Below are 24,110 nucleotides of genomic sequence, written 5' to 3'. Positions count from 1 at the left end.
TTTTCAACATCCAGAAAAAAGAACTGTGAATTATGAATGCAAATTGAATCATACTGTTTCTACTTTTTTTTTCCTTCTTGTTTGAGGTTTTTCCTTTGTGCTCTGATTCTTCTTTCACAAGATGACTAATGTAGAAATATGTTTGATGTGACTGTACATATACAACCTATATCAGACTGATTTCTGTCTTGGGGAGGAGGGAGGGAAGGGAGGTAGGGAAAAAAAAAATTTGGAACTAAAAATCCAGTATAAACAAATGTTGAAAACTATCCTTATATGTAATATGTAACTGGAAAATAATAAAATTTTTAAAAATTAAAAAAAATAATTTCTGCTCTCATAAAATGATTGTATCCAATACAGATCTTCCAAGAGATTTGTAGGTAATATAACTTAGATAAGTACCTACTACTATACCTAAGTTGCAGTACCTAAGTAGCTTTAAGTGAAATTTAAAATTTAGAATTAGTTGCAATTATGCAATAGTCTGTTATGGTCTCTTAAAATTATATTCCTGTATTTATTTTCTTTATTTCAATTAATGGGAAAAATAATTAGAACTAAATAAGGAACAACAGATCCACATGTTTGCTTAAAGTATTATAATGTTTTTGAAGAGATTCTGTAACCACTGAAGAAACCCCCAAACATGAAGTAGACAAAAGAAGTGACTCTACCTTAAGCAGCATATGCATAATAATTATCATTTGAAAATTCAATTTTCAATTTTCATTCTGAAAGCATGAAATATTTTATTATTTCACAGAAATAAAAAATAGCTGCATTACTATTAGTTGGACAAGGCACTTTAAATGCTTTCCTCTTTAAGAAGACTGGAATGATACCAAAAAAAAATTCATCTGCTAAGTTTAATATAGAATCCAAGATTTAGTATAGAATCTTAAATCATTTGTTACTTGTTACAACTCTGGCTATGCTATTTCATGTGTAATGCCAAAAAGTTCACTTACACAATCCATCTGTCATACATTTAATCTACAAAATCTGCAAAAGGCTGAAAGCTTTTCTATTCTTGAGAAACCAAAAACAAACAACAACAAAAAACTCCTGCTACAATACAATATAAATCAGAAGTGACTTCTCAGAATCAGGTTGCAAAACCCCCTCAATTTTTACTTTTTCAAAGATAAGTCAAAATTACTATTCATGGACCAATAATCAAAATATCAAAGTTTAGAAAGTCAATTTTCTCATTAAGATATTATCAAGTTAAAATTAATAGACATTCTACAATGTAATTATCCTATGAAGTGTTCTATAAATATTTGACAAAGTACTAAAGTTCATAGTTAATAATAGTAGCTTACATTTGTATATCATTTGATTACCATCTCTATGCTGATGATTCTCAAATCTACATATCCTGCCCTGAAGTCTCTGCTAATCTCCAAGCTAGCATTTCCAACTGCCTTTCAGACATCTCAAACTCAATGTCCAGCAGACATCTTAAACTCAACATGTCCAAAATGGAACTCATTATCTTTCTCCTCAAGTCATAGAAGACAACACCATCCAGGAGGATGGTTCCTCAGGCTCTAAACCTAGAAGTAATCCTGTATTCCTTATTCTCTCTCACCTCCCATATCCAATCTGTTGCCAAGACCTGTCAATTTCACCTCAGAAACATCTCTCCAATATGTTCTCTTCTCTCTTCTGAGAGTGGAGGCCCTTATCACCTCATGCCTGGATTATTACAATAGCTTGCTGGTAGGTCTGTCTGCTTCAAGTCTCTCCTTTCTCCAATTTATCCCCCATTCAGTCACTAAAGTGATTTTCCCAAACTGCAGGTTTGTACATGTCACACACCTCCAACCCCCACTCAATAAACTTCAGTAGCTTCCTAATGCTTCCAGGATCCAATACAAAATGCTCTATTTGAAATTCAAAGCCCTTTATAACCTAGCCTTCTTCTACCTCTCCAGTCTTCTTACACATTACTCCCGGACTGTATTTTTCAATCCAGTGATACTGCTCTCCTGACTCTTCCATGCATTTTCTCTGCTGTCCCCTATGCCTGGAACACTGACTACTGATTTCCCTGGCCTTTGTAAATACCAACTAAAAGCCCACCTTCTATAGTATGGTAAAAATTATTTGTAGTAAAAATTAGTATTGGAAGTTTTAGCCTTATCTAGTTGCTCTCAATTCTATTGCCTTCTCTTTGTTACTATTTCCTATTTATCCTGTATATAACTTTCTTTGTATATATGTTTGCATGTTATTTCCCTCATTAGATTGTGAGCTCCTTGAGAACAGGGACTGTCTTTTGCCTCTTTTTGTATCCCTAGAACTTAGCATAGTGGCTTACTTATAGTAGTTGCTTAATTAATGCTTATTGATTAGTGCTTTAGAATTTTTATCCCATTTAATCTGCATAACAACTCTGGGAGTCAGGTGCTATTATTATTCCGATTTTACAGATGAGGAAACTCTGGCAAACAGGTTAAGGGACTAGCCCACACAGCTAATAAGTGTCAGACTCTATTTAAACTCATGTCTTCTGACTCCAGGCCCTGAGCTATATCTAGTGCACTACCTACCTGCCTAAGGCTACCTATATATCTATCTAGTTAAATAGAATTCCATGTATTGAAATAAAGTTAATAGTATTTATTGTGTCTACTGTATGCCCAAGCATTGTACTTTGAACTAGAAAGGCTATCAAATCAATCTGCAAAGATCACAGGTGTTCAGTGCTGTAGGCCATAAAAAGAATCATAGGATAGAATTGCCAATTTCCAAGGAATTGCAAAAGAAGTATGATATAGTTCCTGCCCTGGAATTGTGCCTCTGTCACTATTACATTAGAATGGATACCGAAAATAATTTTTAATGGAGAAAAGGAATTGGTCTTTGAGAGTATTTTCTGGCATTTGTTTTATTATTTGATTTCAGAACATTGAAGGTGTATGTATTTGCAAGAGTTCTAAACTCCAACCAGGTGCAAGTCACCTTCAAAAAGCTTTTTAAATCCAGGCTGGTTTCAGTCTTTAGAATATATTTCTGCCAACACTACACATTTAAACATTATTTCATTATTGATTCATGAAGAGCTCTTATTCCTTTGTTATTAAAGTCAGGAGCAAGGGTGTGGTAGTTAGAGGCTTGATTTTGGTTGTGTGTGTGTGTTTTTTTAAAGGAATGCATTTTCAGGGTATCTAGGTGGAACGGTGGATAGAGCACCAGCCCTGGAGTCAGGAGGAACCTTAGTTCAAGTCCAACCTCAGAGGCTTAATTAGCTGTGTGACCCTGGATAAGTCATTTAACCCCAATTGCCTCCACACAGCAAAAAGAATGGATGCAGTTTCATAAATAATGTGTAATAAAAGTAACATCCTGGGAGATTTTGATTTTTCCAGAAAGTTATATAAATATATTTTGTCAAGCTTCTAGCCATTCTAAAGAGGCAAGATATCATATGAAACTTTCAGAGAGTAATTTCTTAATCAAGACTGAAGATACCTTATTTCATAACTGAACTAACTTCATGTAAATAGGAGTTTGTTTTGATATGTTGTTTCACAGGGTCTAAAATAAACCTTCTGCCACCTGAATTTCTGCACAATAATCAGGGGATCTAGCCATTAAAACTGACAGGAATACACATTGCAAAGCTATGAGAGATAATGAAAGAGGTGTGAATCAAGCTGGACCCTCCACTACATAGAGATACTCCCATCATAGCAACCTAATGCAAAAGTTTGGTTGAGGGTTTGGCTAAGGACTTCTTGAATTATCTAAAGTGACCCCAGTCCCACATTGGGGTTAGACAGTTTTACATACCTTGAAAAAGAAAGGCTTTACTTCCATTATGCAGCCCAGGGACCTGGAGCACTCCTGCTGTGGACTCTCCCAGGTCTAAATCGGTCAAGAAGTCGATTTTCAAGGAGGGGTCTACTCCAATTCCCCAAACTGAGGACGGGGGTTGGACATTGGCGAAGAATAAGAGAGGATGAAAAAGCACCATCAAAACAATATTCTCTGACACTACAGGATAGTGATTCTATTGGAAAGTAACAAAGCTAGGCAGGCAACTATCCCTTCCCCGAATCTCACCTGTGCTGAGCAGCCTGACTTAAAAATAATTTAACACCCAGTCCTATTTCCACGAAATGCTTAAAAATCCTTCTATCTGCAAAGTACCCCTCTGCTCACAGGGCTAAGAATATGGGGCAAGCACATCCTTTAGATCTCAAAATGGGAGGGGGGGAGCATGCTAGTCTTTCCCTCCCCATTCCCGGCCTTTTCAGTGCGACAGATAGGATAGCACTGGCTCATATTTCCATTCCTGGCTCTCTAGAACCGCCTCACGTCGGCTCTGCTCCTAGTGTCTACAGAGCCTAATGCAGATTGCTTTCCCCTCAGCCCAGCCCAGCCCAGCCCAGCCAGCACTGACCTGCTCGGAGACAGAAGATTAAACAGAACGTGGTCACTAAGACTGGAGACTCCATGGTGCGGGTCTTTTCAGTTCATCTTCCTCTTAAAAACAAACAAACCAAACAAAAACCAAACAACCCCCCCCCCTAAAAAAACCCACCACCCACAAAAAACACCTTCTTAGAATAAAAATAAATAAACGTCTGCCTCTCCCTTTGTTCCTTAATGTTATTATTTTTTTAAATCGAGGAGGGCAGTTCCTTAAAAATAAAATGCATAAATCCGTCAGACCTTTGAACAAATTGGACTCTCCGATGTGTACATCATTCCCCCATAGAGAGTGGCAAAGGGAAAAAAAAGAGGGAGGGGTCAGATTTAAACAGGGATTTGCTCTACTAGGGTGAGAGAGAGAGAGAGAGAGAGAGAGAGAGAGAGAGAGAGAGAGAGAGAGAGAGAGAGAGAGAGAACGAACACGATGATGGTGATGATGATGATGATAAAGAGAAAGGAAGAGGAGAAAAGATGGGTGATAGGGGTGGAGGTGGAGGTGGAGGTTGGGGGTGTTGACGGGTGTGGGTGGCAACAAAAACTCCTTCTTCGGCTGCAGCCAGAACCTGTGATGAAGGCAGAGACGATGGGAGGAGAGCCCAGAAATGCACGGAGAAGAGATTGCCCTTTCAGGGAGGGGCGAGGACGGGAGAAGGCGGGGAGGAAAAGGAAGGGAAGGAAGAAAGCGGAGAAGAGCTTCCTTGTCCCTTTCCTCCCACCGCAACAGATTTCGGGAGCAACTGCAACCTCCTCCTCTTCCCTCCCACCATCCTGGAACTAAGCCACTCTCCTCCTCCAGATTAAAAAGAACTAAAACCAAGGTGCTAAGTTTACGGAAGAGCTTCCTGCCCCCCACCCCATCCCGGTGCATATACCCTAGTAAAAGGGACCACCTAATTATTCAGAGACCCTTTAGGAATTTGAAAAGTAAATTGCTCGCTAGTAAGAAAGGAAAGAAAAATCCCAAAGCTGCCCTACAGTTCTCCCTTATCCGTGGCGGCTCCCAAGAAATTGAGGACTCTTCCGGAGGGCACTAGACAGGCCTGTAGAAGGTCAGGCTGATCTGGAAGCAGAACACGACCTTGAGGAAAAACAGAAAGAAGTGATTAGTAGGGAGACAAAGAGACCCAAAGGGAAGCTGCAAAAATTGACAGCCTGGATAGGGGAGCTGGAGATATTCCAGGGAAAAAAGAAAGCACAGAGAGTTGTGAACTTGGTGGCAGAAGAATCTGGAAGCTCCAGAACCACTGCCAAATGATGAATTAAGGAAAGGGATATCAAACTGGCTGGGAAAGAATTCTGAGCAGGTGGGCCTGGAGGAGAGAGCCAGAGCACCTGCTGAATAGAACAGTCTCTGGTTAGAGACTAGATTCTTGTCTCTCTACATAATTCTCCTCCGCCTTGGATTCTATTAATACAGAAGTAATGGAAATAGATGCGAATTGCATAGGACGTCTCACAGGATCCAAGACATAACATTTTCCAAAGTTGCCTTTAAATGTCCAGGTGATTGTTCTCTGAATCCAAAAAAATGGATCACTCATAATCCTCCATCAGAATAAACTTCCAAGGGTATTGCATTGCTAAATTGGTAAGTAAATTGCTGTCTATCTTTATAAACAAGGCACAGATGGCTTCTTAAATCTACATCTCACCCCCCCCATAACTATAGAGACCAAAATGCCTACTGTCTTGCTAAATGTTAGAAAAGGTGTCAGAGTTGTCTTCATAGCAATAAGTATCACAGTGCACATGCTACTATAAAAACAAAAAACACATTTCTACTTTATTTTTTATTGGCTCTTGGGGGAGATAATTAGGATGTGGGAAATGTTTCAAATTGCTTATTTAAATGTCAAAGTCTGAACCAAGTTTTTAAAGTTCAATTTTATTTATTCTTTTATAATTTATCAAGAAAATCTCTGATACCTAGAATTAATGGAATTCTTTCATTTTCTCAAGTATCATTTTTCCTGACAAAATAAAATTCACATACCTGCTTCACAGGTATCCACTTGGTAAATTAATAGATTATTCAAGGTGTTAAATTACCTCTGCTTTTTTTTTTTTGCAGGGCAGTTGGGGTTAAATGACTTGCCCAGGGTCACACAGCTAGTAAGTGTTAAGTGTCTGAGGTCGGATTTGAACTCAGGTCCTCCTGAATCCAGGGCCAGTGCTCTATTCACTGTGCCACCTAACTACCCCAATTACCTCTGGTTTTTAAGATTATCTGGATTATCTAAGTAGTTGAATAAAATACATGTAATAAGGAGCCCACTGACAATTTGCATAAGACTCTTCATTGATGAAAAGTGCTTTTGTTAGGGAGTGATGAGAACGTGAGAGGAAAAGGGAGATATTGGACTTGGCAGTGCTTCCAGATTATTTTCTGGGAATGGTCCCTGAAAAGATAAATATTCCAGACAGAAGCTGATAGGTAGAGGAACTAGCATCTCAGACATTTCCCTATCTTTATTATACTATAGCCTACCTTCCAGCATTATTGTAAAGAAAGACATGAGATAATATTTGTAAAATGCTTTGCAAATCTCAAAAAAAAAAAAAAAGCAATGTACATATTTCCTCTGAGTGAGATTTGGTGCTCTTTCTCCCCCTCTCCCCCATTCCCCCTCTTCCCCTCTCCCATTCTCCTCTTCTCCCCCTCTCCCTCTCTGTTTATCTTTTACCCCACCTCTTCCTTCCTCTCTCTCCCCATCTTTCTCTCCCCTTCTCCCCCTCTATGAATTGTCTGCTATATTCTCATCTATATAACTTCTCTGATTTCTGTTTACTTTTGGCTTGCAAAAATGGGTTTATTTCTTGTATATTAACTACTTCTGAGAGTAATCAATCTCCATCAATGAAGAGAGTCTTATGCAAATGGTCTTTGAACCTTGAACTTATACAAATGAAAAATTGGCTTTAAAAAACCTTATGAAAATCTTTCTATAATCTCATAGTTAATTTCTTGCAAATAATTGCAGTATTACAGGATATTACTAAACAGGTGCCTAAGATTTAAAAGTTTTGATGGTTACACCTAGAAGTATTTTGTCTCTTTGAAATTCTGAATTTTCAAAAATTATTTACATATTGTTTTAATTTTCCTTCTTTAAAATAATGAGTTGCTTTTAATCTTTCATTAGTAAAAACCACAGTGTTACTATGTTTCAAAGATGTCTTTGAAGGGGCAGCTAGGTGACACAGCGGATAGAGCACTGGCCCTGGAGTCAGGAGTACCTGAGTTCAAATGTGACCTCAAACACTTAACACTTACTAGCTGTGCAACCCTGGGCAAGTCACTTAACCCCAATTGCCTCACTAAAAAAAAAAAAAAAAAAAAAAAAAAAAAAAAAAAAAAAAGTCTTTGAATATAAAAATCTTCAACATTCCTCTTCAAGATTCAGAAAAATAAGGTAATTAGTATTTACTATCTTCCAGTAATACAAACTTCCTAGTTTGAACAGACCTTCCTCCTTAGAAATAAATTATTTCTTTTTATATAAAGCCAAATTTAAGATCCCCTATTCCAAGAATAAATAGTTCATCTCCTACATATGCAAATAAATTCTAGCTATTTTTTTAAAAATCTAACTTCTAAAATCTTTTAGAATGTTCTACAAAATTAAAGGCAGGAAATAGCTCCCCAATTTCATTTTTTAAAAACTACATTTTATTGATGTCCTTTAATTTTTTTCTTTATAGTACTAAAATTACGTCCAATAACCTAGTCCCTTTACTTCCAGAGAGCTGGCCCATATTTTACAAGACAAAAAGAAAAAAAAAAGAAACAGAGAAATCAGCAAAACTACTTAATATAGGTCAAAAAGTCTGAAAATGTGCAAAAGGATGGGGGAGGAGAGGTCTCATATATTTTTTTTTTGAAACCATGCTTGCACTTAATTAACTTTGCAAATTCAATTTTTTTGCATGTGATTTTTCTTCTTGTTTATATCATTGTAGTCATTGTTTATACTGTTCTCTTCTGTCTTCTTAATTCATTCTCTCTCAGTTCATATAGATCTTTCTATGCTTCTCTGTATTCATCATATTCACCATTTTCTAGAGCACAAGAATAATTTCTTTAACTATTTTGTTTACAGTTTTTTGGTAAACTTTGTAAATTTGTACAATTACTTACCATCACCTAAAGTGTTACAAATATTTTTGTGTATGTGGAGAATTTCTCCTCACCGATGTCCTCCCTGGGCTAAAACTACCCCCAAGAAACCCAGGATCAAAGACTATGGATGTTTTAGTAACTTTAATTGCATAATTCCAAATTATTTTCCAAAATGATTATACTCATTACAATGCATTAGGGTGTCTATCTTCCCAGAACCCCTCCAATATTGGCAGTTTCCATATTTTGTCATCTCTACCAATTAGCAGAGTTTGAATTGAAACCTTGGATTTGTTTTGATTTGGATTTCTCTTATTATTAATGATTTGGACAAATCTTTTATCTAATTCTTAATAGTTTGCAATTCTTTTTTGAAGAACTGTTTGTTCATATCCTTTGACCATTTGTCTATTGGTGAATGATATTATCTATATCAGGAAGGGGAAAAGTATTAAGTGCCTACTATGTTATATTATTGCCCCTTAAATTGAATTAAATATTATATCAAAACTTTTTTGAAAGTATATTTAGAAACCTGCAACTTTACTTTGTCATGAATAGTATCTTTGCTGATTCCTAAGGACTTTCCAAGTAAATAACATAACCAGAAAATAGGGATAGTTTTGTCTCTTCTTTACCTGCCTTTTTTATTTTAATTTCTTTCTCTTGTCATTGCTATTATTAGCATTTCCAGAACTTTATCAAATAATAATGGAGAGAGTAGGCATCTTTGTTTTACTCCTTTATTTTTTGGGAAAGTTTGGGAAAGTGTATCCAAATTGCATAGTAGACTTGTGGTTTTAGATAGATACTTTTCCTCTATATGCCTTTACTTTGTAAGGTTTTTTAGCATAAATGTGTATTGTGCTTTGTCAAAGACTTTTTCTGTATCTATTAAGATAATCATGTGGTTTGGGATTTTAAATATATATATATATATATATATATATATATATATTTGTAATTATGTTGATTGTTTTCCTAGTGTTCAAACATCCCTGAATCTCTGGTATAGCTCCAGCTTAGTCATGATGAATGATTTCTTAGATGAATTACTGAAGTATATTTGACAAAAAAAATTTTTTTAATTGAATGCATATCCATAAATAATATTGATAGTTCCCCAATGCTTTATCTTTCCCTAACTTAGGTGTTGAGACTATATGTCTCTTTGCTATTCTCAGCAATACAATTATCCAAGACAACTTTTAAGGACTTATGATGAAAAATGTGTTCCATCTCTAGAGAAAGAATTGATGGTGTCTGAATACAGAGTAAAGCATACTTTATTTTTAGTTTATTTTTCTTGAGATTTTTTGTCTGTTTTCTTTCATAACCTGACTAATGTGGAAATGTTTTCCATAACTACACATGTATAACTTACATTGAATAGCTTGCCTTCTTAAGGCAGGGGGAGGAAAGAAGAGAATTTGGAACATAAAGTTTTATAAATAGATGTTAAAGTTGTTTTAACATGTAATTTGGGAAAAATAAAATTCTAAACAAATGGGGAAAAAGACTGTATCTCATAAAAGGAGTCTATTTGGGCAATTTCTTTCTCAATTTTAAAGAATAAAGAGATACTGGTACTAATTATTATTTAAAGGTTTGATGAAAAGTCTCCCGTGAATCCATCCAGATAAGGAGTTTTTCTTTTCTAGTTCCATTATAGCTAGAGACAGCTTGGAATCAGGAAGACCTGAGTTCAAATATGGCCTCAAACACTGATAGCTGTATGTCCCTAGACAAGACATTTAACCTTTGTTCGCTTTAATCCACTGGAGAAGATAATGGCAAACCATGCCAGTATCTTTGACAAGAAAACTTCATAAAGATAGGGTCATGAAGAGTTTGACATGACTGAACAACAACAATCCATCAAAGCTAGTTTTATTTGTTTTTTCTGTGATGGTATTATATGAGATGCCTATTCTGTTAATTCAGATATTTTTCATTTTTAACCTATTCCTCCATTTCTTTTGTGTTCTTAGTTCTGGTAGAATATAACTGTACATATTGAGTTTGGATAATTCTTTTTATTCTTGTTTTTTGTGATTTCACTTTGTTAATTTACTGTTTTGTTGATTTGATTTTTTTCCCTCTATTTAATCAAATTGTTCAAAGGTTTATCAATTTAATTTTTTTTAAACTGCTTTTAATTTTATCATTTTATGGTTCATTTTGGATTCCAGTTTATTTCTTCTCTAATTTTAATATCTCAATTTTTCTATTTATTTTGCATTTATTTGTTGACTTTCTAATTTTTCTTCTTATTCATTGTTTTTGGGTTTGGGGTATAGTTCTTATAAACTACAGGTTACATTTTCCCCCTTACCAAATATATTACTTTTCATTTTAATTGGACTATTTAATCCATTCACAGATAAAGTTACTAAGACTAGATTTACAATTTTCTTTGTCTCTCCTAATTTTTTTTCTAGGATTTTTCTCCCTCTTTATCTGTAAAAGTGGTACTTTTTCTCTTCAGCTATTTTAGCTTAACCTACTTTAAGGCAATTCTTTTCTTACAAGTACTCTTTCCCTCACCCTCAACCTTCCCCCACCTGTTTTGTTTTACCTTCCTACTTTGGTTTGTAATAGGGAAATGGGGTATGGGTTTGGGTTAGGGGTTGGGGTTCTTAGGAATTCCTCTTTAAAGAATTACACCATCTTGCACACAAAAGTAGTTAGAATAAGGTGGTAGTTTATTTAGGAGCAAGGGAAGGGAAGGGGGGGGGAGAGAAACCATGAAAGAAATCCTTGGACTTCTCATGGGGAGATAGGCACAAAGCATGTGGCTCGGAGGTACCAATCTCCTTGAACAGGAGAATGGCAGGTACTTTTATAGAAGACTGATGGGGGGAGGGGTCACCATTTGACTGTGGAAAGTTCCTTTAGTGAGGGAGGACCATCCCCCACTGGTGGTAGCTGGAGAAATTGGGTGAGGAGTGGAGGACCATCCCCCACTGGTAGTGACTAGAGGAATTGGGTGAGGGGTGGCTACGGATCCCTCTTCAGGACACAAAGGTCGCAGCCACATCCAAATTTATATCCCCAGGGTAAGGGAGACCAGAATGAAGGGTGGAAATCAGAAGCTAGCTCAGTCGGATTCTTTCAGGGGGAAAAATGGTACTTCAATGAAAAAGAGGACATTCAGGCATTTGTGATGAAAAGACCTGAACTGAATATAAAATTTGACTTTCAAATGCAAGACCCTAGAGAAGCATAAAAAAGTAAATGGGAGAAAGAAATCATGAGATATTAAAAGATTAAACTGTTTACATTCCTACATGGGAAGATAATATTTCTAACTCATAAGAACTTTCTCAGTATTAGGGTAGCTGAAAGCAATACACTTAGACAGAAGACATAGATCTGAACTGAATATGAAGGGTTGATATCTGTAAAGCATTTATTTTTTGTTTCTCCTTGTTCTTTGTGGGGCAAGCAGGGTGGGGTATCTTATGTCTGGGGCCATATTTGCATTCAAGACCTCCTGGGTCCAGGGCTGGAACTTTGTCCACTATGCCAACTAACTAATCCATGATGACATTTTTAAAATATGGTTGAAGGGTAGGAGGAATGCACTGGGAGAGGGGGAATGGGAGAGGTGGACTGGGGAGAGGTAGCCCACATGAAGGAAACAAGAAAAAAGCTTATGGAGGGGAGGGGAAGAGGCGGAAGGAGTGAGGAAGTGGATGAACCTTACTATCATCAGAATTGGCTCAAAGAGGGAATAAGATACATACTCAAGTGGGTATAGTAATATATTTTTGCCCTGAGGGAAAGTGGGAAGGGAAGGAGATGGGGTGGGGAGAAGAGGGGAAGGAGGGAAGGGCAGATTGGGGGAAGAAGCAATAAAAAGCAAAACACTTTTGAGGAAAATGAAGATGTTCTGCATAACTGCAAATGTTTGAGTTATATTGAATTGTTTGATTTCATAGGGAGGGTTGAGGAGGATGGGAGGAAGAAAAATTTAGAACACAGAATTAGCTCAAAGACCTTAATCTCATCAGAGTGGGCTCAAGGAGGTAATAACATGCACACCCAGTTGGGAGGAGTAATCTATTTAACCCTGCAAGAAAGTAGGAGGGGAAGAGGATAAAGAGGAAAGGGTGAAAGAAGGGAGGGCAAAGCAGGGGAGGGGGCAGTCAGAAGTAAAACACTTTTGAGGAGGAATAGGGTAAAAGAAGATAGAAAATAGAGTAAATATCATGGGAAGGGGATAGGATGGAGGGAAATAGTTATGATGATTGATTATAATGGCAAAACGTATGGTACCTACTCTGCTGGGCTATTGTGAAGAAAATTCTTTGTCAAGTTTAAAGTACTATATAAAAGTTATGGTGAGCAGGATGCTATCAGAAAAACCTGGAAAGACCTACATGAACTGAAGCAGAGTGAAATATACTGTATACAAAATAACAGCAATAGGATAGGATGATCCTCTGGGAAGCACATGGTCATTTTCAGCAAGGCTCTGAAGGACTTATGAAAATTGTAATCCATCTACAGAAAAAGAACTGATGGTATCAGAAAACAGATTGAAACACATTTTTTGGACAATTCCTTAATCTAAAATTTTGTTTTATCTGTTTTCTCCCACAACCTAGCTAATGTGGAGATGTTGTCCATGACTACTCATGTGTAGCTTATATTGAATTGTTTGAGTTCTTGGGGTGGGGGTGGGAAGGGAGAAGGTGCGACTGGAACACAAAGTTTTTAAAAATTGATGTCAAAATTTGTTTTTACATGTAATTTGGAAAATAAAATTCTAAACATAAAAAATAAGCAAGTGGCCCAGTCTCTCAATAACCTTATATGAATTAGCTTTTCATTGGTCAACTGACTTGTAAGTCCCTGGACTGATAAAAACAGTAGTGTCATTGTCTTCCTTAGACATAGGACTGTGGCAGTATCTACTATGCAAGTCCAAAACAAATCCTCTGGTTGCCTAGCAGGTAATCCAAGACATTTTGTACCCATGGCATAGTGTATTGGTTCACCTTAGTCCTTCTGTTCAGAGTTCAGTAATCAACGCACATCTGTATATCTCCATTTTTTTCTTAGGCATCACCACTATCAGCCATGCAAAAGGACTACTGGATTCTGTGATAACATTAATAAGCATTTTCGAGATGCTTTCTGGGATCCTCCATCATCGATAAAGGAATCTTCCTAGATCTTTCTTTGAATGGTCTGGAATCAGTGAGCTGGATTCTGTGGGTTGCACCTTGACCACATATCACACCCTAGCCAGTCTCATTGCATTAATGAGAACATAACTGTCCTCTTGCTGAGTTTTGCCCTCTATCTATCCTACCACTCTTATGGTACTGGAAAGTCCCCAAAGTAAAATACTTTGGATCCAGCAAAGAGGGTGAATAGTTGGGACATTTGTGTTCATGTCTATCTGCTTGTAAACCTTTGAATGGTCTACATGGATGGTCAAAAGGTGTGGGTATTGGGACCTAACTTGTTGCTTTTAGCATCCTCCTAGAAATTTAAGAGCACTAGAATTAGTTCCAATCAGTGCTAACACTCCAATAAATACTGGAAGGTCTGTACATACCAGAGCCACAGTGTCCACTTTTCTGTTGACAGAAATAACTTCCCTAGGAAATTTCAAGCTCACCTCTATGTATCCCAGGTATGGATAGTCTTTATCACTCAGACCACCAAGTCCAAGCCCTGTCATACACTTTAGAGGCATTTTACCCAATACTTGTCATAAATACTTGTCATCGATAGGTTGGACTATGATGGCAACTTGAGCTCTACTGTCAAGGACAACATCACAGTCCACATTTTCAATTTTTACTATCATGTCTGCACAAAGTCCTTTGAATTCAGATGGAATAGACATATACAAAATTGATGATGAAGTCAATGTAACTGTCCTTGTGGCCCAGGGCGACCTCCTTCCCTAGCCCCTTCCTGTTTTCCTAAAGCTGGATCAGAAGATTTTAACTATTTCATGGCCAAGGCTTCATTCTCTTTGCCAACATATCCAACATAATTATGGTCATCTAATCTACAATTATAATTTTTAAAAATCTGTTATTTTGATTATTACCTTATATGAAGGTGTTCTTATGACAGACTTTTGTGCCTTCCATTTCCTTAGTCCTCTTTCTTTCCAAAAAGAATGGAATTGTGCACTGCTCCATCTCTTACCTCATTATTTCAGATTCTGTGCCTACCACTCACCACTGGCAGGGCTCCTGTGGCCTACACTTGAGAAAGGATGGAGTGTGGATTATATTGATCCTTGAAGCTCAGGAGGACCTGTCTCATCTCAGAGACTGTTGAAAATTGTTTCTGTGTCTGCACAGAGTTGATGACATCAGCTACACTAGAGTTATGTATGAAGCCCTGGATCAGTCTCTGTAGTAATTTTTCCTACACTGCTGGGATCCACAGAGCCTATCAGTTTCTGAACATGTTACTCCACAATGAGGAGGAACTCAATAGGTTTTTCACCTTTTGTGGTGCACAGTATTAGAAACAAAATTAGCACAGGGCTTTGCCCTACTCAAACATGGCAGCCAAAGAATAGGGGGCAAGGAGTTAAGTTTAAGTAGAACAGAAAGGTAGGAGGGGGATAAGTTACAAAAGGCTTTGAATGCAAAAAAGAACATTTTTGTATATGATCATGGAGGCAATAGGAAGCCACTTGAGTTTATTGAGTGGTGTTCATGGGTGTGTGTGTGATGTGATCAGACCTGAGTTTTAGGAAAATCACTTTAGTGGCTATATGAATTAGTGTGGGGAGAGACTTGAAGCAGGCAGGTCCACCAGCAGGCTATTACAATAATCTAGGTATGAGGTGATAAGGATGTGCATTAGGGGTGGCAGTATTAGAAAGAGGGGGAAATACTTAAGAGATGTTGTGAAGGTGAAATTGGCAGGCCTTGACAACAGATTGAACATGGGGGGGGGGGGGAGAATGAGAAATAGTGAGGAATCCAGGATGACTCTTAGGTTGTGAACCTGAGAGATTTGAAGTCTGGTATTTCCCTCTATAGTTACAGAGGATAGTAGGAGGGGTTAGGGAGGGTTTGGAGGAAAGATGAATTCTGTTTTGGACATGTTTAGTTTAAGATATATACTGGACTTCTAATTCAAGATGTCTGAAAGGCAGTTGGAGATGCTAGCTTAGAACATTTGGGGCAGATAGGTTTCAGAATCATCAGCATAGAGATGATAGTTAAACTCATGAGAACTAATGAGATCATCAAATCAAGTAATATAGATAGAGAAGAGGGCTCAGGACAGAACTTTGAGGGACACTTATGGTTAGACCTAGAAGAATATCCAGCAAAGGAAGTAGAAAATCAGTGGTCAGATAGGTAGGAGGAGAAGTAAGAGAGAGTACTGTCCCCAAAACCTAGAGAAAATATAGTATCAAGGAGGAAACAGTGATTGACACTATCAGAGGCTAAAGAAAGTTTAAGAATGAGGATTGAGGAAAAACTATTGGACTTGGCAACTAAAAGATCATTAGTAACTTTAGGAGGGCAGTTTTGCTGGAATAATAAGGTCAGAAGCCAGATTGTAAGAGGTTAAGAAGAGAGTGAGAGGAGAGAAAGTGGAAGCATCTATTGTAGATGGTCATTTCAAAGATATAAAGGGCAGAAGAAATATTAATTACCAGGGAAGGAATGATCAAATGAGGGTTGTTTTTTGTTTTTTTTCCAGGATAGGAATAAGCCAGTAGACAGGCAGAGGTTGGGTTAAGTGACTTGCCCAGGGTCACACAGCTAGTAAGTGTCAAGTGTCTGAGGTCGGATTTGAACTCAGTTCCTCCTGAATCCAGGGCCAGTGCTTTATACACCGCGCCACCTAGCTGCCCCTGAGAGTTTTAAAATAAGTAAAAGAGTAGGGATAAATATTTTTGTTGTTCAGTCATTTTTGAGTTGTGTCTGACTCTTCATGACCACATCTGGGGTTTTATTGGTAAAAATACTGGAATGGTTTATTTCCCTTTCCAGCTCATTTTACAGATGAGGAATTGAGGCAAATAGGGTTAAGTGACTTCCCTAGGGTCACACAGCTAGTAAGTATCTGAGGCCAGATTTGAACTCATCTTCCTGACTCCAGGCCAAGCCCTCTATCCACTGTGCCACCTAGTTGCCCTATATACAGGGGGCAATCTGTTGGAGAGAAAAAAATGGAGTATGATTAGTTGAACAAGTAGATGGTTTAGCCTTGGAAGAGTAAATCCACTTAATCTTGTGAGAAAGGGGTGAGGGAGGAAATAATGGCAGAAGGTATCTGAATGATAGGAAGTAAGAAAGATGGGAGAAGAGGGAGTTCACAATTAATTATCCAGCTTTAACTAATTCAATTTTATCTGAGGTCAAGGCTAGCACTAGACACTAACTGTGTGGCTCTGAACAGATCATTTAACTTCTGTTTGTCTCAATTTCCTTAAGTATAAAATGAGGATAATAACACCTTCCAACCAAGGTTGTTGTGAGAATTAAATGGGATATTTGTAAAGTACTTAACACAGTACCCGGCATATAGTGGGAAGCTAAGTGGCACAGTGGATAAAGTGCTGGGTCTGAGGTATAGCCTCAGATACTTACTAACTATGTGATCCTGGGCAAGACACTCAATCCTCTTTGCTTCAGTTTTCTCATCTGTAAAATGAGCTGGGGCAAGAAATGGCCTTGACTACATTAGGGACTTCAGGGAATTTCCTCTTTGGGTAAGAAATAGGACTTTATTTCTTTCCTCTTAGTGAGCTGAGATATCTTACTCCCAGTGGGAAAGCTCCTCCAATCTATATTATCTGGTGTGTGTATATATATATACATATATATACATATATATATATATATATATATATATGTTTCCTCTGTTTTTTGCTTTGTCATAGATTTTAATAAATGGGTTTCTTTGCTATTTGCTATATGTGTGCATTATGGAACTAGCATTTAGTGGGAAGTGGGTTAAACCTTTGATATAAAGCTATTGGGTCAAGAATTCACTATTTGACAAAAACTACTAAGAAAACTAGAAAGTTTTCTTGCAATAAGTAGGCATAGACCAAGATATAACAAGATATATACCAACACAAGCTTGTATACTAAGATAAGCTCAGAAGGGATACTTGATTTAGACATTAAGGGTGATAGCATAAGCAAATTAGGGGAACATGGTAGAAATTACCTATCAGATCAATGGATAGGGGAAGGGTTCATAACCAAGCAAAAGACCAAATCTAACAGGAGGTAAAATGGGTAATTTTAATTACATGAAATTAAAAAGGGTTTGCACAAACAAAACCAATGAAGCCAAATTTAGAAGAAAAACGAGAAACTGAAAAAAATTTTGGAGTAAGTTTCTCTCGTAAAGATCTCATTTCTCAAATATAGAGAGAGACTGTGCCAAATTTTAAATAATAGAGTCATTCCCCAATTAAGAAATGGTTAAAGGATATGAACAAGTAGTTTTTAAAGGAAGAAATTAAAAAATTAATATAGTCATATAAAAAAGTCTAAATTACTGATACTTAGAGAAATGCAAATTAAAATAACTCTGAAATACCACCTTTCACAGATAAGATTGGCTAAAATGACAGAAAAGGAAAATGGCAAATACTGGGAGGAATGGTGGGAAATAGGTACACTAATTCACTGTTGGTAGAGTTGTAAATTAGTCCAACCATTCTGGAGAACTAATTGGAATTATGCCCAAAGGACTATAAAACTGAGATTCTCATTTGACCCAGGAATACCACCACTAGGTTTGTACCCCAAAGAGATCAAAGAAAAAGAAAAAGGTCTCATATGTACAAACATATTAGCAGCTCTTTTTGTGGTAGTAAAGAATGGGAAACTGAGGAGATTCCCACCAACTGGGAAATGATTGGACAAATTATTGTATAAGAATGTGATGAAATACTATTGCACTGTAAGAAACGGTGAAGGGGATGGTTTAGGAAAAATCTGGGAAGACCTATATGAATTGATGCAAAGTAAAGTGAACAGAACCAGAAGAACAATTGATATAGTAATACCAATATTGTACGGAAAATCAACTTAGAAAGACTTCAAAACAAGGATCTGCCATAGCTCCAAAGGAACTCACGATATAAAGTGAAATTAACCTGTAGATAAAGACATGATGAATTCATAGTGCAGATTGAAACTTTTTTCTTTTCTTTTTTTTCTCTGAATATGGCTAATGCAAAAATTTGCTTTCCATGATTGCATGTGTATAATGGCTATCACATTTCTTGCCTTCTCAATGGGTAGAAGAGGGATAGAGAGAGGGAAAGAATGTATAACCAAAAGTAAAAATAAAATTTGTTTAAAAAAAAAAAAAAAGCTTGGGGGCAGCTAGGTGATGCAGTGGATAGAGCACTGGCCCTGGAGTCAGGAGTACCTGAGTTCAAATCCGGCCTCAGACACTTAACACTTTCTGGCTGTGTGACCCTGAGCAAGTCACTTAACCCCAATTGCCTCACTAAAAAAAAAAAAAAAAAAAAAAAAAAAGCTTGGGAAGCTGGATTCAGAAGTACCCGAGTTGAAATCCAGCCTGAGACACTTGACACTTACTAGCTGTGTGACCCTATGCAAATCACTTAACCCTCATTGCCCCACAAAGAAAAAAAAAAACAAAAAAGCTTAGGAGAGCCGAGTGACTAACCATATTACAAATTTTACTTGTATTTTTTTGATAAAAGAGAGTCTGAGTGGGAGAGGGTTCTTTTTTTAAGGGATGATGATGGTAATATAGAGACAAAACCCTTATTATTATTATTTTTTAAAGATTTTACTAAGTTTTGATCTCTAGAACTTTCCCTCTTTCAGGTATTAGAGCATAAAGCCAAGTATGAAATGTTCTCTTATATTCCCAAAGGCCTGTGTTTCCACAGTGACTAAACTTTTTCTCATCATATGATCTAGTTCTTTTAATGGAGAAAAAGCAATACCTCTATTCAGATAAAAACAAACAAACCAGCTTTGTCTTTTCCCATTTTATTTTTCTTTCTTAATTGTCAAAGTTTCTAAGAGCTGTCCTAAAGGTAACAAGCTATTTGGAACTGGTTATCCTGAGGAAACAACAAGATTTCCAGCCATGATTCCAGATTTGAAGAAATTTTGGAAAATTAAGGACTAAAGGGGCAGCTAGGTGGCACAAAGGATAGAGCACTGGCCCTGGAGTCAGGAGGACCTGAGTTCAAATCCAGTCTCAGACACTTGACACTAGCTGTGTGAGCCTGGGCAAGTCACCTAACCCCAATTGCCTCACCAAGAAAGAAAGAAAGAAAGAAAGAAAGAAAGAAAGAAAGAAAGAAAGAAAGAAAGAAAGAAAGAAAGAAAGAAAGAAAGAAAGAAAGAAAGAAAGAAAGAAAGGAAGGAAGGAAGGAAGGAAGGAAGGAAGGAAGGAAGGAAGGAAGGAAGGAAGGAAGGAAGGAAGGAAGGAAGGAAGGAAGGAAGGAAGAAAATTAAGAAATAACTCAGAAGCTAATAATTCTGTAGTGTATTAGTGGTTCAAACTTTTTTTACCATAAAAAGTTTAAATCCCATAGAGGTACTGGTTAGGACTGGTAATAAAATAATTTACCAAATATTTACTGTATTACTCATGTACTTAGTTGGGGGGGAGAATTGTTATCATAATCATTATTTGTATATCAACTTAATGTTTGCAAACTTCTTTGCAAATACTATCTAGTTTTATCCTAATAACAACCTTGGTAATTCAGTATTATTGTTATTTCCATTTTACAGTTGAAGAAACTGACACAGGTAGAGATTATGTGGCTTGCCCTTGGTCACATAGCTACTAAGTGTCTAAGGTTTGATTTGAACTCAGATCTTCGTGACTCCAAGTCCAGCACTATATCTGCAAATGTGGATAATATTGAAGTATAAGACATAGTCCTTTCTTTCTAGGAATTTATAAATTAGTTGGGGAGATAAGATCAATACATATGAAAAATTACTAGTTGTATGATCATGGGTAGGTCATTTAATCCCTCTGAATCATAGTTTCCTTACCTATAAAATGTGGGTAATAAAACCTGTAGTTCTCACTTTATAGAGTATGACTGGACCAATATCTACCAGAGTTCTCTCCACTCTACCCCAACTCCCAACATGGGTTAGGTTAGATTTTTTGCTAAAAGGTGAAAAAGTTGGGACTTGAATGGCCTGGAGCTAGGGCAATACTTGAGATATGCCTTCCTATAGCTTCCTGATGTCTTCTGGCTGTGTTGATATGGTCGTGTAAGGGCATAAACAACCCCATCCAGTTGGATTTGGTGTTCTTATGACTCACAGATGTCTAAGACTAGGTGAGTCATCATATCTGGTCCTGCTTACCAGATGTGTTTTCAAATGGAATTAGGGGAGGGCAAGTGAGCTAAAGATGTGTCTTTGTATCTTTATTTCATATACTTGCTATGTTAGGGATAATTAATTTTTGGTAATTGTTCAATGACCTATTAGCACCTTATTTCATCCCAACATTGAACTTGAACTAAATTGGGTGCTGTCATCAGGCCACTAAAATAACAAAAATATGATGGCATATGTAAAAGGTCATGCAGATCTTAAAATTTTATATAATGATGATGATTATGATGATGATTCACACCTTTTTCTTTTTTTCTTTTTTTGAGGGGCAGTGAGGGTTAAGTGACTTGCCCAAGGTCACACAGCTAGTAAGTGTCAAGTGTCTGAGACTGCATTTGAACTCAGGTCACCCTGAATCCAGGGCCAGTGCTTTATCCAAATTAACACATTTTTCAATGAGGTTCACATGGAAAATGTTTTTGGAAAAGTAGCTATCCTATTCTTTTATATTTAATGTTCTATAGGCTATTACACAGGTAGGTGAAATAACTGCTGTTTGTAATTGAGTTAAAGCATTAAGAGCCCATATTCCATAGGCTGAAAGCATCCTCTGTACAACTCAAGTAGCAGATAGGACAACAGGGAAAATACTGTTTCTACATGATTTTGATCTCTTCTGTTAGATATTTTTGGGAAACTTTTTTGTTCCAAAGTGCTTAAAGATTATACATATTTTATATGACAACATCTATTAAAAACATGGTTTTGCCATTTTAGGGACCAATGTTGTGTCAATGCAATTATGAATAAGTTTGATATTGTGCCTGGTGTATCATATTTTATTAATTTAGTTGTCTAGGATAACTTAAGGGACGTACTTATAGTATGGGATCTTTTGTTTGTCAATCCATGAAAGACAATGAGCTTCTGATTTACTATTGTACACACAAAGTCATGGCTTGGTATTTGGTAGGTAATAAACTTGTACAATCAACAATAATGTGTTACACAATTTCTACCATTTCTACCATTTTGTTCTACCATTTTTGTTTTTAAAATTCAATCTTATGAGGACAGCTAGTGGTTAAAGTGCTGGCTCTGGATTCAGGAGTACCTGAGTTCAAATCCAGCCTCAGACACTTAACACTTACTAGCTGTGTGACCCTGGGCAAGTCACTTAACCCCCATTGCCCTGCAAAAAAAAAAAAATTCAATCTTATTTTTAATGAAAAAAAAATATTTTTCTTTACTTCTTAACACACACACACACACACACACACAATTGGGAAAAAGAAAAGGAAAATTCTTGTAACATATATGCATAGTCAAGGAAAACAAATTGCCCCATTCCAAAAAATCTAGGTTTCCTCTGGCAATTTGGTGACTGTAATCCTCAACTGTGCTGAATATTTTGTGTTGCTATTCATGGGAAAAGATATATTACACTGATCAGAGTGCAAACCTAAAATCAATGCTTTTGCCAGAGCCTATTTGGACAGTATTTCACAGTTCCTTCATAGTTATCCTAATAACTCTGAGTAACATTCTCTCACTTTGCCACAGTTCCTTCCACCAAGAACAATTGGTTGAATGATAAGGGGATCAGTATTATCTTGTTGTCATTCTTCTTGTTCTACTTTTTGTTCTCATTCAGGAAATTTTAGATAATTGAAATACTACCAAGATTACTTTATCAAATGTAACCTTTATTTCATACTCTCTATTTAGTCTTTGTGGGACTAAACTACATTTAAAACTGTTTGCATTGAAAAACCTCTACTTAAAGAGAAATTTTTTTTTCTAAAAAAAAACCTAGGCCATTACCTTTTATCCCTAAGGATCATTACCATAGATTTCCCCACTAGCATTTGTCACTGTTCTATAAATGTTAGATCATCAGGGGGCAGGTTCTCGAACGTCTCTCTGAAAACCAGAAATGGGAGTTTTCTACTCAACAAAGAATCCAAAGAACTACACTGCCACCTTGTGGGAGTAAGTTATTTTGACCGAACATTTCAAAACCCATTGCAAGTACCTCAGTTTTAAAACTCAGAGAAACTTTGGTCATTTAGTACAGCCTCATTATTAGTTACCACTCAGGTCAGAAAGCCAGTTATATCACAGAACTAATAAGTAGCAATGGCAAAACTAAGCTTATCTTCTGATCCCTAGTTCTGTGTACTTTCCTAAATTATCTCCAAATTATTCTTCTCCTTTTGATCCTTTTCTTCCTCCTCCTCCTCCTCTTCTTCCTCTATCTCCTTTTTTCTTTGGTGGGGGGGGGAGGTAGGAGGACACTGTGTCTTAATAGGTCCAATCTAATATTAATCAGCAAGGAAACTTACTCCATTTTCCCACCTGGATCACTTCACCCCTGCTTACTCCCAGGGGCTGGGCTGATAAAATTATTTTCTTTGCTTAGTGCAAATTCCTAATGGTATTTAACCCTACTGCAGCTCAGAATTCTTGAATTCAAGTAATCCATGAAACTGAGCTTCCACCAGTAGTACAGATTTTAAATATACACCACCATGCCTAGTGAATTATTCCCATAAAGTCACTAGCTTCCATTTGTTCAATCCTAATTCTTAGGCAATTATTTTCATCAGAGAGGTTTTGTACCTCCTTTTCCATTTGGCCAATTTGGCTTTTCATGCTGTTGACTTTTTCTCATGTCTTTCCTGCATCACCTTCATTTCTCTTTCCATTTTTTCCTCTACCTCTCTAACTTTATCTTCAAAGTCCTTTTTGAGTGCCTCTATGGCCTGAGACCAATTCATATTTTTCTTGGAAGCTTTAGATATAGGGGCCCTGATGTTGACATCTTCCTCTGAGGGTGCACCTCAATTTTCCTTGTCACTAAAGAAACTTTCTATGGTCCTCACCTTTCTCTGTCTGCTTATCTTGCCTTTCTTTTACTTAACTTTAATCTCCTTTAAGTGGGGCACTATGTCCAGGCTGTACTATCCCAAGCTTCAGAAAGTCCCTGGTGGTATGATTTAAGGAGGAGCAGGTTCTTCACTCACCTGGCCTGTTCCCTGGTCCGTAGATGACCCCAGACCAATTTGATAATCAACCAGCTTTGTGTGTTGTAGTTGTCAGCTCTGATGAGCCTGTGCCCCTCCCCCACATGGGCCACTGCTACTCAAACCTAACTCCTGGTTCCCAGCAGGGGTTCAGCATGACTGTGGGTGTGGGTTCCACTCCTGTCTCAGCACAGCAGC

The 24,110-nt window shown here is 37.1% G+C and overlaps 1 protein-coding gene across 2 annotated transcripts in view; it reads right to left on the bottom strand.

The window, feature by feature from the left end:
- The window catches only part of NELL2 (neural EGFL like 2), a 280,513-nt gene that overhangs the window by 208,531 nt on the left and 47,872 nt on the right, over positions 1-24,110 (bottom strand). For both annotated transcript variants that reach the window (XM_043969238.1, XM_043969237.1), the window contains exons 2-3: positions 4,418-5,527; positions 3,805-3,933 (exon numbers count right to left, since the gene is read on the bottom strand). In XM_043969238.1, the coding sequence (XP_043825173.1) occupies positions 3,805-3,933; positions 4,418-4,472 (184 nt within the window). In that variant the 5' untranslated portion in view covers positions 4,473-5,527. The remainder of the gene's footprint in view (positions 1-3,804; positions 3,934-4,417; positions 5,528-24,110) is intronic.

The sequence above is a fragment of the Dromiciops gliroides genome, chromosome 5, assembly GCF_019393635.1.
Source record: "Dromiciops gliroides isolate mDroGli1 chromosome 5, mDroGli1.pri, whole genome shotgun sequence".
Classification (NCBI taxonomy): Eukaryota; Metazoa; Chordata; class Mammalia; order Microbiotheria; family Microbiotheriidae; genus Dromiciops; species Dromiciops gliroides.
This window is presented reverse-complemented; position numbering and strand designations above follow the sequence as displayed.